This window comes from Adiantum capillus-veneris, chromosome 13 (genome assembly GCF_014529385.1).
Source record: "Adiantum capillus-veneris isolate H3 chromosome 13, ASM1452938v2, whole genome shotgun sequence".
Taxonomy (NCBI): domain Eukaryota; kingdom Viridiplantae; phylum Streptophyta; class Polypodiopsida; order Polypodiales; family Pteridaceae; genus Adiantum; species Adiantum capillus-veneris.
This window is the reverse complement of record NC_140943.1, coordinates 98164474-98179471: the sequence shown is the minus strand read 5'-3', so window position 1 is coordinate 98179471 and position 14998 is coordinate 98164474. Positions and strand designations below refer to the sequence as shown.

Sequence of the window (14998 nt, the reverse complement as noted above, 5' to 3'; positions counted from 1 at the left end):
TACCATGGAGTTTATCACGGATCTTCCTCGATCCAAGAATGGAAATGATGCAATCTGGACTATAGTAGACAGATTCAGTAAGCAAGCACATTTTCTTCCAGTAAAGAAGACGATCAAAGATGATCACATGGCTAGAATATTTCTAGCTCGGATTTTTAAACACCATGTATTGCCAAAGACTATTGTCAGCGATAGAGATCCCCGCATGACTAGTCTATTTTGGCAGGCATTGTTTGAAAACTTGGGAACTAAGCTTGACTTTTCATCAGCTTATCATCCTCAAACAGATGGTCAAAGCGAAATCGCTAATGCCACTGTTTTAGATCTCCTCAAGTGCTATGTTTCGGAACGACAATCCGAATGGGAACAGTACTTACCAATCGTTGAGTTTGCGTATAATAACACCATACATTCCTCAACTGGTAAAGCTCCCTTCGAAATTATTTATGGGAAGCCACTCTTACTTCCTATTATGGTTACCAAAGAAAACATCTTCGCCGCAGATGAATTTGTGCGCAATATTGATATTGCCCATCAACAAGTAAAGCAAGCGATTCTTCGTACTCAAGAGCAACGAAGAGAAAAGCAGACAAGCACAGAAGGAATCTCAATCTAGAAAAAGGACAATATGTCCTGCTTCGGTTGAGAAAGCTAGATTGCAAAAGTGGGTCGGCAAAGGGAAAGTTGTCAAACTTTCCCATAGATTTTACGGCCCTTTCAAAATTACAGATAAAGTCAATGACGTGACTTTCAGATTGGATTTTCCTTCTCACTGGCGCATCCATAATTCTTTTCATGTCAATCTCCTACGACCATATGTTGGACCTCCTCCAGTGGCGCCAGTACAAGAAGATTCTCCAGAAGTCGAAGAGACTGAGGAAATCCTTCATCCTGAACAAATAATACACCACTCGGAGAGACAACTCAAGTCGGGGAGTCTACATCGAAAGTATTTAGTCAAGTTCAAGAATTACATTCCTTTAGATGCAAAGTGGATGACTGAGTCCGATCTTAAGGACTACCCAGACATCTTGCACAGTTATGTTGACGCTCTACAGTTGAGGTCAACTGTTTAGAACCAAGAGGGATGTAACTAAGTCAGACTTTATAAATAATTAATTTATTTACGAGAAAAGAATTATCTAATTAGTTGTGTGTACATCAGAAAAGATTTAGCAGTTCTTGGGCCTCCCAAGTTTGGGCCAGTGCACCTCAGGGAGACCCTAGCAGAAAATACCCTGAAGCCCTAGCGATTGGGAAATCGGGTCTTCAATGAAGGGGTAGATAGTAGCCTCGAATTTCAGGCTCAGAAAATTACGCGCGCTAGTGCAAGCACAGGAATGAGATGGGGTCCTTAGAATATTAACCCTAAGGCCTGATTATTTTACGGCCTTAGGATAAGTTAGTTAAAGTATTTTTAAATGATTTACGCTCGACCAAATGGCCGAACAAGTGCAAACAGGTAATGCCAGAGAAGTGTCGGTACGGCATTGCACTGGGGAGCAGCTAACAATTTAATCGGTTGCATCTATGTGTGCAGTTGTGCACTTAATTGCACATTTCATTAACTAGCATAGGATTCTTAAAGTCAAAAGTTGAATGGTTTTTAAATTTTAAAGTAAGTATGGCACACTTTCCCATGCAATCTCTCTCTCTCTCTCTCTCACTCCCTCTCTTCATGCTAGCGCCCCCTCTTCTGGCAGGCTATAAGAGAGCAGCCCCTCCCCCTCTTGCCAAGTTGGCAGTGCACTACCCCCCATAAGTTGAACGTCCTCTACGCAGTGAAGCTCTCCATTGAAGCTTGAGAGCAGGACCTTGTGGTGTATGTGGAGCCTTTGTGCACCCATCACCTAGAACAAGGCCTCTCATGGTCATAGGCAGCTGTGGGAGAAGTTTCATCGCATAAAGTAGTAGAAAACTCTTTTTCTCTCTCTACTAGCTGCTACAAATTCTCTGTTTACAGCCCCTAATCACCTGTATTAGGGTGAATTTCAGCAAAGCTTTAGTAGGAAACTATTCCTCTCTACCTACTATACACACACACAAAGTTTGGAGCATTTTCGTCGCGAAAAGGATCTCCGTTTCGGCATTGGAACGCGCTCAGGTAACAATTTCTGGTTATGTGCAGAAAATTACAGCAAGCGTGTGTGCGTGTGTTTTGTATGTTTCCTTCGTGGGTTGACTGTAGGAATGATCATGTCCGAAGAGACATAGTTAGCGGAAGATAGACTCTCATCTTTGAGAGCTTCCGATGAGTTTTGTGGAAGATAGACTCGTCTTTGAGAGCTTCCGATGAGTTTTGTGGAAGATAGACTCTCATCTACGAGAGCTTCCTAAAATCTCACAGAAGAGGAAAGATCCTCTTAGTAGTCAGGAGAGCAGTTCTTCTACTCTCTCAGTCAGAAGGAGGACAAGAAAGAATAGAGGACGGGCTTTCGCCCCGTTCCTGTGCTTGTAAAGAATTCTCCCTTAGTAATAAAAATATTCTCTTTATGGGGGGGGACCAGCCCATCTTCTGGTCCCCAATGATGTGTCAAGCTTTCTCTCTTTCTCTCCAAAGTCTCTTGAGTATATAAATTGCATTTAACAGTCAGTTTTCGCTTCCGTATTTTTGTGACACTGTCCCGTCCGGGTGCCACTAGAATTGCTTTTGCTGGTGGTCCCATCCTGTCGGGTGTAATCTCGAGCCGCGCCGCCAATTTAGGTGAAATGAAGTTGACCTTGGTTCCTCCATCAAAGAAAATCAGGGCTTCTTGATCTTTCCCAAGCTCGGCAAAGTTCTGTACTTTCATCAATCATGCTTGGGTTAATACCCTTGCAATGTGGTACCAGTCCTGCTTTCATCTTGCCTTTTCTGCTACGTTCCTCTGCTGCTCTAGAACTCTCTGGCTTGTCTTTAGTTTGTCCTTGCTGTGACCTTTTGGGGCACTTTGTGGAGATGTGCCCTTGTTCCCCGCAACCAAAACACTTTCCCATTTTGATATAATTGGCCCCCTCTAGAAGAGGAGCTGGGGTTGTGTATCCTTATCCTTCTTTTCTTGGGAACCCTTTTTCTTTCTACTTTCTTTGTTGGAGGTCTGTCGGGTTCTCTGAGTCAAGATCTCATCAGTGGGGTAAGTCAAATTTCTCGAATGTATCGAGAAACCCCGTTTTGCATGACCCATTAATTCTTGAATAGAATTTGACTTTTGTTCAAGGCAGTAGTCTTGGATCTCTGTAGGGAGTCCGTAGCAAAACCGCTCAATACGTTCCTTGAAAGAGACCTTCTTAATGAAGAGGTTGGTAGAAAAGAGTCCCAAAACCTCTCGCAATAAGCATCCAAAGAATCTCCCTTGGTCATCCGAAGATGGTTCCAAGCGGTTCGTATATCCCATTCGTACTCCCGGGTCAGCCAGGAAAAAGTCAGAGCCTTTGAAATTTCAGCCACTTGACTGAAGCTTCTTCCTCAGTAGAAAAGTGGACCACCATGTTCGAACATTTCCTTTTAAGAAAAGATGCAGCCCTCCTAATCTTGGAGTCCTCTGAGTAATGCCCTCCAAAGAAGGCTATGTCAAACTGCTGGATGAAGGCCAAAGCCCTCGAAGCATCTCGGAATCCAGAAAAGGATTCAAATTTTATGGACTGTCCACCTTCTTTAAACTCTTTTGCTTTCTTGCTCCTGTCTTCGAGGAAGTCATATTGGTTGGCTCTGTAGAAGTGCTTCTTTGCATAAAACATATGGTCATCGGAGTCCGAACTGTCAGAGGATGACTCCTCCATAGAGCTATCAAAAACTGGGTGGAATCTAAGTTTCTTTGCCTTTTTCTTTCCCTTTCCGAAGCTTTTCTTTTTGCCCTTTCGGTCTTCTGCTTTCTTGCAGATGCAAAAGAAGATTGACGACCCAAATATCCAGGGTAGTCAGTCCCCTTATTGCGCTTTTCACTTGCTTTTTGGATTGATTTTGGGTGTCCAAAAGCTGACTAATCTGATTCTAAAGCACCTCTTGAAGTTCTTGTTTTGTAGACATCCTCGCAGAAGAAGGTTTCTTGAGTGACGGTTTGATTGGTGGTTCAGTGGCTTTCTACCACTGAGTGTGCTGAGACAAAAATTTTGCAAACTGAGGGTCTTTCGCAAATTTAATTATCTGCTTTGTGAACTCCTCAATCTGCTGTCCACTTTCCATCTCTTGAAGTTCGTATTGAGTAGACCGAAGTGGCCCGTACTCTTCCTCTATTAAGTCGTTTAAATCTTCTGCGCGATCTCCTCCTACATCAGCAAATGCAGAAGCACATGCAGAACAAGTCGACTAATTCGTTTTAGAATCCATAAGTGTCGCGAAATAAGGGATCGGATTTCCCGGTAGAAGAGAAATCGGTCGTGCGTTGATGCCACTGTAACAAACTTGGATGCCCCAAGTCTAGAGATTCACTTCAATTTAACTGACACAACGAAAGAGATACGACATGCCCCGGCGTAGTTCCATGCCAAGAGGTATTGGCCCCAAAGGCTGGCGTCTCTTTCGGTATTTATTTTTATATTAATCTGTGTGCAAAGTACAACTAAGCCCGCGCGTGTTAACTCTTAGACTCTGCGTCCAGATGCTCTGTCCACTTATAAAGATCATGTCACAAGACAGGCACCACATGCCAATAGAAAAGAACAGATTGAACAGGCTTTTAGCACTTCAATAACAACTAAACTGAAAGAGAGAGACGACATGCGACACAGAGTGGCGGAATAAAGCGCATAAAGCGGATTTCCGTACAACCACCACGTCAGTCTGTCAGTGCATAAAGCGGGCATCCGTACAATCTGTCCGTACACTGCCACGTCAGCAGTCAGCGCATTTTCCGGTGGCTCTGCCACGTCGGCAATTGCGTGTGTGTGTGTGTTTGTATCCGGCCATGTCACCAGTTTGTGACATGGTGACCAAAGACTTTTTTCTTGTCATGAGTTCTGCAAAAGTCTCATTTGGTTGGAGCACTAGGTTTGCCAACTCATTGAAAACCTTCTCTTGGAAGTCAACTGGTCTGAAAGCTTCACAGAACTGTTGCCTTCGTGTTGCCCAAGTAGTAAAGTGGTTCTAAGAAAATTGACTGTACCATTTATCTGCTAGGCCATCCAAGGTTGACGGGAAGAGCACGAGGTAGGCGTCTTCTCTGTTGAGACCACGATCCATGCAGAGGGACACAAACCTCCGAGCATGGTTGTCTGCATCCTTTGTGGAGAGTCCTTTGAAAGTCGGAAACTTTATGTTCACCTTAGCCAGAACGCTTCTCAACTCCTCCATGGTTGCCTGCTCAAAAGCCTGCTGCTCAAGAGCTTGTTGTAACACAGTTGGTGAGAAGTGTACTATGGAAGGTGACCTGGGAGGTGAAAAACTGGTTGAGGGAGTGGCGGTGGATGCGTAGGAGAGTAGGAGTAGCGGGGCTTGTGGATTTCTACTCGGCAAGAAAGGTTGGTGCTTTCGGTGGTAGTACTTTAGAGGGCTCAATAGTGGGCTTTGTCGATCTTTAAACTGCCTTGTATGTGTCATGCAGTAGCAACAGACCCACCCAAGATCTGGGCGTGGAGACTTCGACAGCAATCATAGCTAGCATGATAACCTCCTGGGTCATAAGGTAGTGGATGATCATATTTCAAGTATATTGCATCTCCACAAACTTTCTCATAGCATAGGAACAAAAAAGTCCCAAATTTCCATCATAGCAGAACACAGAGGAAAAATGAATTCAATCACTATGGTTTCCAAAATATCAATCTGCATTTGTGAGTCATTGAATTCCATCACTTCATTTGATACCACAAACGCTGCATGGTTGTCTTCTCTAGTAGGCACAAACTCCTCTAGAGCATCATCCAAAAGAGACATAAGCTCTTCATCCTATGTTGCAGGATGTTCTTCACTGCTCTTGTCACAAGGAACTCGAAATTCCTCTAGCTCATCATCAAGCAGATCCATAAGCTCCATATCTTCCTCCTTGGAAGAACCACTTAGTTTCTGAGTATTATCACAGGAAACCTCATCGCTTGTTTCATACATAGGCACGAATTGTTCTGGCAGCTTCGCACTCCCATTCAAATATCTTTTCACTTCAATAGCACAAGTCTCAGCATGTATTACAAAGATAGCATCAATTTCTTTTTCCATAGCATCATCATAGCAAACCCTGTAACCTGTAGCAGTCGTAGATTGATCATCATCCATCACCCCCTCTGAATATGCATCTCCATAACCCGTTGAACCAGCTAGCTCCTCAACCATGTATGCTCAGTTGAGAGGAGTGAGACTTCAGTTGAGGTTCCACTGGGCGTGCCAAAAATGAGAGCACTTGTAGCAGGGAAAGTGTGTCGTGCTCTCTAAAGTGGGTGCTCCTTAGTGCAATATGCGTGAAACCTCACTCCAACAGAAGGAAAACGCAACATAGCAATGGAATCAGCAACAAGAAAGACACAACAACACACTCAGAACACCTTGGAACTCAACCAACTCAAGGAACTTGTATAGACTCTGGCTGGCAGCACATCTCAGCTCCAAGCCTAGGACTTATAGGTACAATGGGGGTGTCGAGGCTCCAATGTGCAGGGAGTGTGCAGGTGTGCAGTGTTGGACACAAGACACAAGACTCAAGATGCTAGACCATAGAAAGTAGATAATGCCTCCGACAACTAGAACCAACTACACATATATACAACTATAAAGAGCCACCAACTGCTAGCAAAATATCCCAGTCTAGCTAAGTCTATCTCCAAACTATGGTGGTGGTGATCTGGCCACGGTGTCCACTATCTCACCACCCGTATCGTTGCCACGTGTCACTACCCAGGCGAGAGTCCGTCCAATGTGAACTCTAGACCAATTGTAAATAACTGCCTATCCTGTGCCAATGACACTGTAGCCCTGCTACACTAGGCAGTGACACATGGTAGACCAAGGTTCAGAGGACACCGTGGCGAGTTCATCACCACTGTAGTTCGGAGATAGGCATAGCTGTGTTGTCAGGGATATTAGTGCTAGCCATTGGCTACCCGTCATGTTTGTATATATGCTCAGTTTGTTTGAGGAAATCTATGTGTTATATGAGACATTGAGTCTAGAGTCTTGTGTTTCAATTTAGCACTTGCACACCACACAATTGGAGCCTCGACACCCCCATTGTCCCCGTGAGTCCTGAGCTTGGAGCTCATTGTGCTGCCAGCAAGAGTTTGTATTGGTTCTATGAAATAGTCGAGCTTCTTTTGGGTTTGGAGTCTACTGTTGTGTCATTTGAGTCTAATGTTGCATTGTTCCATATTGCTCTACAGTGTTTGTTTCTATGCTTGGAGTGAGATTTCTTACACATTGCACTAAGGAGCACCCACAATAGAGAACATGACATAGATTTCTTGCTACACTACTGTCCGTGGATGTTTGTTTAATCATCTCCCTCTCTTGTAACTTCTTGCCAGATCCTTAAACTTGTGGTCTTATAGTTTTTTTCGGTCTTTGAAAGACTATTAGTGTGACTACTAAATGTGTGCCTCTTTGGATATCCCATCTACTTCAGCAGACCCAGCCCATTCTACTTCTACAACTCCTAGTGCTGGTGAAAAATAACAGCTTTTACATGAAGAGCAGTTTCCTTCACCAGTAGAAGCTTTAAAAAGTTAGAACCTAGGAAACTGAGACTTAGTTCATAGAATAGACTTGATTGATTTGTTGTAAATTTTTGGGTTACACCTCTGTCGTATGCGCTTTGCTTTGTATTTTTACCTTGGGTTCTTTCCACTCAAGGTGTTTATCGAACAAAAGGCATTGTTCTTTGATAAAATGTGCATGTGTTTGTGCATGAGACTCCAATAAAACTTGGAGTACTTAGTAGGCGGAGAGGTAATTTAAGTTTTCAAAGGGATTGCCCTTTCGCTGAAACATCCAACACTCTTTGGTCTAGGGCATTCGAACTGAAACAAACACTCCCCAGAGGTCGTGGGTTGGATATGCATGAAACCTCTGAACGGGTGAGCACCGTAGCCAATCGGTCAAATAGTTCTCAGTAGGCAAAAGGTAATTTAAGTCCTCAAAGGGACTGCCCTTTCACCGAAACGTCCAACAATCTTTGGTCTAGAGCATTCGAACTAAATGAAACACTCCCCCAAAAAACTTGGGATATGAAGCCCACGCAATACACGGTTTTCCATTTTGAAGTAGATGTTCATCCTTCGAAGCATTCCTGGACAGATGATCTAACCATAATCTTGTCGAAGACTTTAGCAGAGATGGGATCAAAAGGTATAGGTCCTTGAGCATATTATTTCTGGATCCACAAAAGGTTTGTGAGAAACTGCGTCAATCACTTTGCCATGTAGAATCTGCTTCTTGTCATAAGTTTTAGATTTCAGCAAGAAATAGAAAATAGTTCCAATCGCAAACTCTACACCAATGGGACAATGCCTCCATGACTCGAGTGCATAGACTGCAGCAAGTAGCTTCTTCCGTAGATTTTGCACGACATCTTGTCAAGTTAGAGATTATGTCTCTCATATGCACCACATGGCTATTCCTCCTCAAGAACGCTCCAAGGCTAGTGCCACGAGCATCACAACTGAGAGCAAAGGATGCAAATCTGGAAAGATGAGAAACAGTCAGTGGACAATTTCTGATTCAGATTTCTGAAGGCATAGATTTCTTTCAAAGTCTAAGTAAACTGGGCTCCTTTCTTTGTGAAGCCATGAAGTGGAGCAGCAATAGCAGCAAAGTACCACATGAATCTCTTGTCACAAGAAGACAAGTCGAGAAACGCGTGGACTTCATGTACTGATGTCAAAGCAGGCCACTCCTATATAGCTAGCTTTGACCTTTTCTTTGTCCATTTTAACTCCATCCTTTTATATGATAGGTCCAAGGTAGTGGATTGTGTTCATGAAGACTCACTCTTGTTGCCATTAATCAGGAACTTATGTTTGCAAAATTATTTGAACACCATTTTGTAACCTACCAGGCATCATGTATAGGGGAAATTCTTTGTTTGTAAAAATCGTTCGTTGCTTCTTGAAATGTATGTTTTTCAGTACATTTGAATTGGAAACTAATATAAACATACATCCTGTACCTATTGACTGGTATGAACTTTGTATTAGCAATAATTGAATCCATTTGAAATTTCAGGTTTCTCTTGCATGCAGAGGGCTCATGGAGAAAATAGGCCTTTGGAATTCTATAAAAGGATTAGCTAGATGTTATGATTATATAATGGGAATTGTGGTATTTGCTCCTGTAGCTGCATTATCATGGATCCCCGCAGTTTCTGAATGTCAAGTTTGCATTCTTTTCAATAGACCCTTCCTTAACTTTCTTGTATCCAGGCAACAGAAGTGGAAAAATAAGGCTTGGTTTCTCAATATTGTACCAAAGAATGCATATAAGATGGATAAGTCAGAAGATTCAGATTAAGTGTTATCAAATTGTAGACTCCACTGCTGTATACATTATAAGTAAAATGACCGATCATTGCGCCATTATGACACATCATGTCATAAATGCTTCTCGAATTGGCTTCATCTTTATAGTTTCTTAGCGGGCAAGGAAGAGATACACCGGTGTTCAACTATAATCAAAGCCAGCTCAACTTGAAGATTGTACCTTTTAGGTCATAGACATTCTAACTCTCTGTGGAGCCCTGAGAGATACATCATGAGAACCGGGGGAGCCAAGGCAAGCAACACAATTTAGCAGGAGCTACTTCACACAGTGATTCCGATCTTGATGGCATAGGAGGTTTAGGCCCATTTTGTCTCAAGTATCAGCAGAGGTCATCTCAACAGTTCATGGGAGAGCTACATTGCAGGGCATTGCTCTCATGCTTGTATAGTGCTTTGTATATTTGACACAAGTCATTATATTGTAGCTCAAATCTCTGTAATTCTGGCATTTTTCCCTCTTGAGTTTAGAGCTCCATCCCTCCATGAATCCATGTAGTCTTCCTAATCTCTCAACTTTTTCCAGTCAAAACTGTAGTAGTATTTTCAATTTTTCCCTTTGAACAGACATGTAAGTCAATTTGTCTCGTAGGCCAATTTCGGCCTCTAGAAGATGTTAGTAAAGCTCTCTCTCTCTCTCTCTCTCTCTCTCTCTCTCTCTCTCTCTCTCTCTCTCTTCTTGAGCAGCAATTGAGTAGATGGGCAGAGAGAGCAGGCTACGAGCATCAAGACAGGCAGGTTTCAGGAGAGGTTTTTCTACTCTTGATCACATATTGACACTCAGATCTATTATTGAGGAGGGAAGATCACATGGTAAGAGGATTTACTGTACTTTTGTGGATTTCCGCAAAGCATTTGACACAGTCCCTAGAGCTCAACTGATGCGCAGGTTACAAGAGATGGGTGTACCCACGAGCTGATTTGGGGGATCATGGCCATGTACAGGACAGTTGTGGGTCAAGTCTACACTCTCAAGGGGGTGTCTGAGCTTTCCCACTCCACTATTGGGGTGAAATAGGGTTGTCCACTCTCCCCTACTTTGTTTAGTATTTATGTGGATGAGGTTTCAGATTACATTGAGAGAGGAGCACAGTCACCAAGAACTTGGATCTCATTGCTACTATATGTAGATGATATTGTGTTGATCTCAGAGGGAATGCAGCGACATTTGGATACATTGCACACATTTGCTAGTGATAGCGGCTTATCGGTGAACCTTGGCAAGACCAAGGTTATGGTGTTCAACACCACATTACAGTGGGTCAGACGATCTGCACCTACCTTTGCATATGGTCAGGAGACGGTGGAGTATACAGATGCATACACTTACCTTGGTGTGGTCTTTAGTGTCCCAGTGTTCTCTTTGGGGAGAGCAGCAAAGACTGGGCTAACGTGAGCATATGCAGCTTTAGGGAAGATGGAGAGGATGTGTTCGCAGGTTCAGTTTCACGAACCTCGAACGAAACTATGGCTTTTCGACACTTTGGTCACATCAGCTATGCTTTATGGGGACGATCAGTGGGACCGTCATAGCCGGTGAGCTGGCAGTACTGATGGATGGAAGTGCATGGAGAGGCCTCTGGTCTCTATGATTTCTCGGATGATTAGGGCCAAGGCCTCTGTATCGCATGAGATTATTCATGCAGAGCTCGCTGCTCCTCCACTGGTCATCGAGGCACTTACCAGATCCGTTTCTTTCATATACAGTATTTGGAATCTCCTAGAGACAGATATGCCCATCTAGCTTCTCAACAGCTTGCCTCACAGGGAGACACCTCTTGTTGGTATGCACAGATGACAGCTTGGTTCAAGCTGCATGGTTTTGAAATGGATAAATTACCCCCTTTCCAATATTCGTTGGACGCACCCTCCTTGTCTCTCACACGGACCGAGATCACTCAGCTCATTAGACAGGACGTGATTCAATTAGACACTAGGAGGAGATGGATACAGCCTACAGAGAGCATTTCCTTGAGCTTACAGAGGATGGTTTTGTGACCAGACCCGCTTACATGGGCACTCATCTATCCCATGGATTACGATGTGTTATTGGACAGATGCGCACATCATCACATCAGTTAGAGATTAAGGCTGACAGATTTAAAGGAGTACCAGCAGAGGCCAGGATTTGTCAGTTATGCCATATAGAGCCAGAGACAAAGTTACATCACATATGTCACTGCCCAGTCGTTTATGAGATACAAGATTGTTTCCACTGCCTATTCAGAGAGGGTTTTCGATGATTGGCCAAAGTTATGAGATATCAGGATCAGAGATGCCTTGAGCTATTTTTATTGGAGCTACGCAGACATAGGGAGAGCCTCTTGAGAAGACAAGACAGTAGGAGACACTCACAGAGGGAGATCACTAATTCCTTCAGACTACATACGCGACATTCAGGTGAGCAGGCATCACAGCAGACTTCAGTGTCCACCTGTACTAGGGATACATTGACTGACAGGGCCATTAAGCTTGGGAGATCCAGACGCCCACGACTGTGGGGGTCATCGAGACGTCAGTGGAAGCTGCATCAGAGGGTCTTGCATGACATGGGAGATGCCCAGTCAGAGTACTCACTGAGAAGGACATTGATGAGCTTCGCCAACGACCGATGCTGGATATCATAGGATAGGATCTTGATTCCAACATTTCAGCCTTTCATTTCATTTCATTTCACTTTAGCTTAGTTCAGTTCCAGTTTCAGTCTTTTACACAGACATTGTATCAGATTCACTATTTCTCTACATAGAGAAGTCAAGGGGTCAGATGGACTTTCCAAGAGTACTGAGGTAGTCTCTACCTGAGGAGAGTCGTTGAATAGATTCCTTGCCCCTTCTATCCTAGTAGCAGCAACGACAAACTCCTCAAGGGTGGCCTCAGGTTGGAGTCTCTCTCGGAGTTCTTGCTAAGAAGTCTTGGGAAGTGCCTTCTCCACCCACTTCTTGACCATGAATTCTCCTGGTTGTTGGGGAAGCTTGGCGATCAGAGACTTTGTTCTTGTCATGAGTTTTACAAAAGTCTCATTTGGCTGGAGCACTACGTTTGCCAACTCATCCAAAACCTTTTCTTGGTTACCTGGTCTGAAAGCGTCACAAAAATATTTCCTTAGTGTTGCCCAAGTAGTGAAGTGGTTTTGAGCAAAGTGACTGTACCATTTATTTCCTAAGCTATCCACGGTTGACGGGAAGAGCATGAGGTAGGCGTCTTCTCTATTGAGAAGACAACCTCTGTAGAGAGAGACAAAACTCCTAGCATCGTTGTCTGCATCCTCTGTGGAGAGTCCTTTGAAAGTCAAAAACTTGATGTTCACCTTAGCTAGAACGCTTGCCAGCTCCTCCATGGCCACCTCCTTTGGAGCCCGTTGCTCGAGCGCTTGCTATAACATAGTGGGTGATAATTGTATTGGGGAAATTGGCCTGGGAGGGGAAGAACTAGTTGAGAGAGTGGAGGTAGATGTGTAGGAGGGTAGGGGTAAGGGGGTTGGTGGACTTCTACTCAGAACGAAGGGTTAGCGCTTTCCATGGTAGTACTTCAGAGGGCTCAGTATTGGGCTTTGTCGATCCTTGGAGTGTTTTGTATGTGTCATGTAGTGACAACAAACCCACCCAAACTCTGGGCGTCGAGATCCTTGAACTTGATGGATAGTCTAGACCCACTGGACCAAGCCCAGACTAGACCAAGCTAGACTCGGCTAGACCACTCCTGTTAGATATGGACAAGAGAGAGACTAGACCAGCTAGACCAAGCAGACTAGACGAGGCGAGGAGTTGAACTAGCTAGCTCCTCAACATTGTAGGCTCAGTGGAGTGGAGTGAGACTTTAGTTGAGGTCCCTCCATGCATGCCAAAAATGAGAGCACTTGTAGCAGGGAAAGTGTTTCTTGCACAGTGGGTGCACCTCAGTGAAAAATACATAAAACCTCACTCCAATAGAAAGAAGGCATCACAGCAATGGAACAACAACTCAAAGCACAATAGCAGACTTAGAACCCATTGGAACTCGACAACTCATAGAACCATACAAACCCTGGTTGGTAGCACACTCAGCTCCAAGCCCAGGACTCACAGGTACAATGAGGGTGTCGAGGCATTGGACTCAAGACGCAAGACCATAGAAAGTGGATGATGATGTGTGTACCATGAGTAGAACCAACCACATATATGTATAATCATAAAGAGCCACCAATGGCTAGCAAAATATCCCAATTCAGCTAAGTCTATCCCCAAACTGTGGTGGTGGTGATCTGGCCACGGTGTCCACTAGACCACTACATGTATCACTGCCACGGTGTCCACTAGACCACTACATGTATCACTGCCACGTGTTACTCCTAGGCAAGAGTCCATCCAGTGTGAACTCTATACCAACTATAACTAACTGCTTGTCTTGTGTCAGTGACACTATAATTTTCAATAATTTAAATTGGAATGCAGACGCTAGAGAACACAATCTATTTTTTGCTCAGCTAATGTATTCCAAGCGGGCCGATAACCCAAATGGCAACTATGATGTGTGGAGGAACAATCTCCCTTGGCTATAGCTTATGCCAATCATACTCAAAGGTAATAACTTGGATTTACGAAAAGTAACTTTGAGGCTTTTGCCAATCCAAACAAGTGAAGAGTATGCATAATTTTCTCCACATCATCATAGTGATTGCGAGGCGTAAATAAAGAGTCATTTGCATAAGCCTAGCCGACAAAGTGTTGCCCAGATGGTAATGCGGCCATGCAATCTACCAGTGGAAGTCAAGAAATGCAAATACATAAGCAGGGGGTGAGTGGCGATTGCATAAAGCAAAGCAGTGTGAGGACATCCTTGCCTTATGGACCGTCCCGAAGGCCAAGAGTCTGTGAGAAATCCATCCAACAAACCTACAGAAGAGCTATATGCATACAAGAAAAATACCACACAGGAGAGCTTAGGTCCAAATCCCAATTGTTGCATGGTGTTTGCAATGTGGTCCCAAAGAACAGTATCAAAGGCCTTTCCAACTTGCATGACCAATAAATACATCATGTTGAGTGTATTCCATGCCACTCGTGAAATTCGCCAGGTTATCAATAAACTGAGGTGTGGAATAAATCCATAATGAGATTGATGTAGACCTTCATGCAGCGAGCACTTGAGTCAATTAACAAGAATTTTAGCCATCAATTTATATACCACGGGCATGAGCATAATTGATCTCCAACAAGAGAACTCTTCACATAATGAATGCTTGAAAATCAACTTGAGTAGGCCTTTTTTCCAAGAGGAGGGGCAGTTCCTACTACTCCCAGGCGTATTCATCATTATGAGCAGTGGAAACTTTAGGTCACCTCAAAATGAAAAGAAAATTTCCACAGTAAGACCATCCCAATCGGGAGCTTTCCAATGGCCCAAATCAAGCAAGTTGGCATACAATCCCAACTCAATGAAAACAACTTCCAGGTCTTGAGCTTGCTATATTGAAAGAATAGGAGTAGCATGCGATAGAAACAAATGACGCGCTTGGCGAGCTTCTTGTGTGGGAGCTAAAGGAGCCTCAAAGATCTTGTCATAATGAGATGGCAGGGCCTAT

At 43.8% G+C, this 14998-nt stretch overlaps 1 protein-coding gene across 2 annotated transcripts in view; it reads left to right on the top strand.

Moving 5' to 3' along the window:
* Positions 1–10059, top strand: part of LOC147444499 (callose synthase 3-like) — a 283316-nt gene extending 273257 nt beyond the window's left edge. For both annotated transcript variants that reach the window (XM_086527094.1, XM_086527095.1), the window contains one exon: positions 9125–10059. In XM_086527094.1, coding sequence (XP_086383220.1) covers positions 9125–9409 — 285 coding nt within the window. In that variant the 3' untranslated portion in view covers positions 9410–10059. The remainder of the gene's footprint in view (positions 1–9124) is intronic.
* Positions 10060–14998: the final 4939 nt, after the last annotated feature.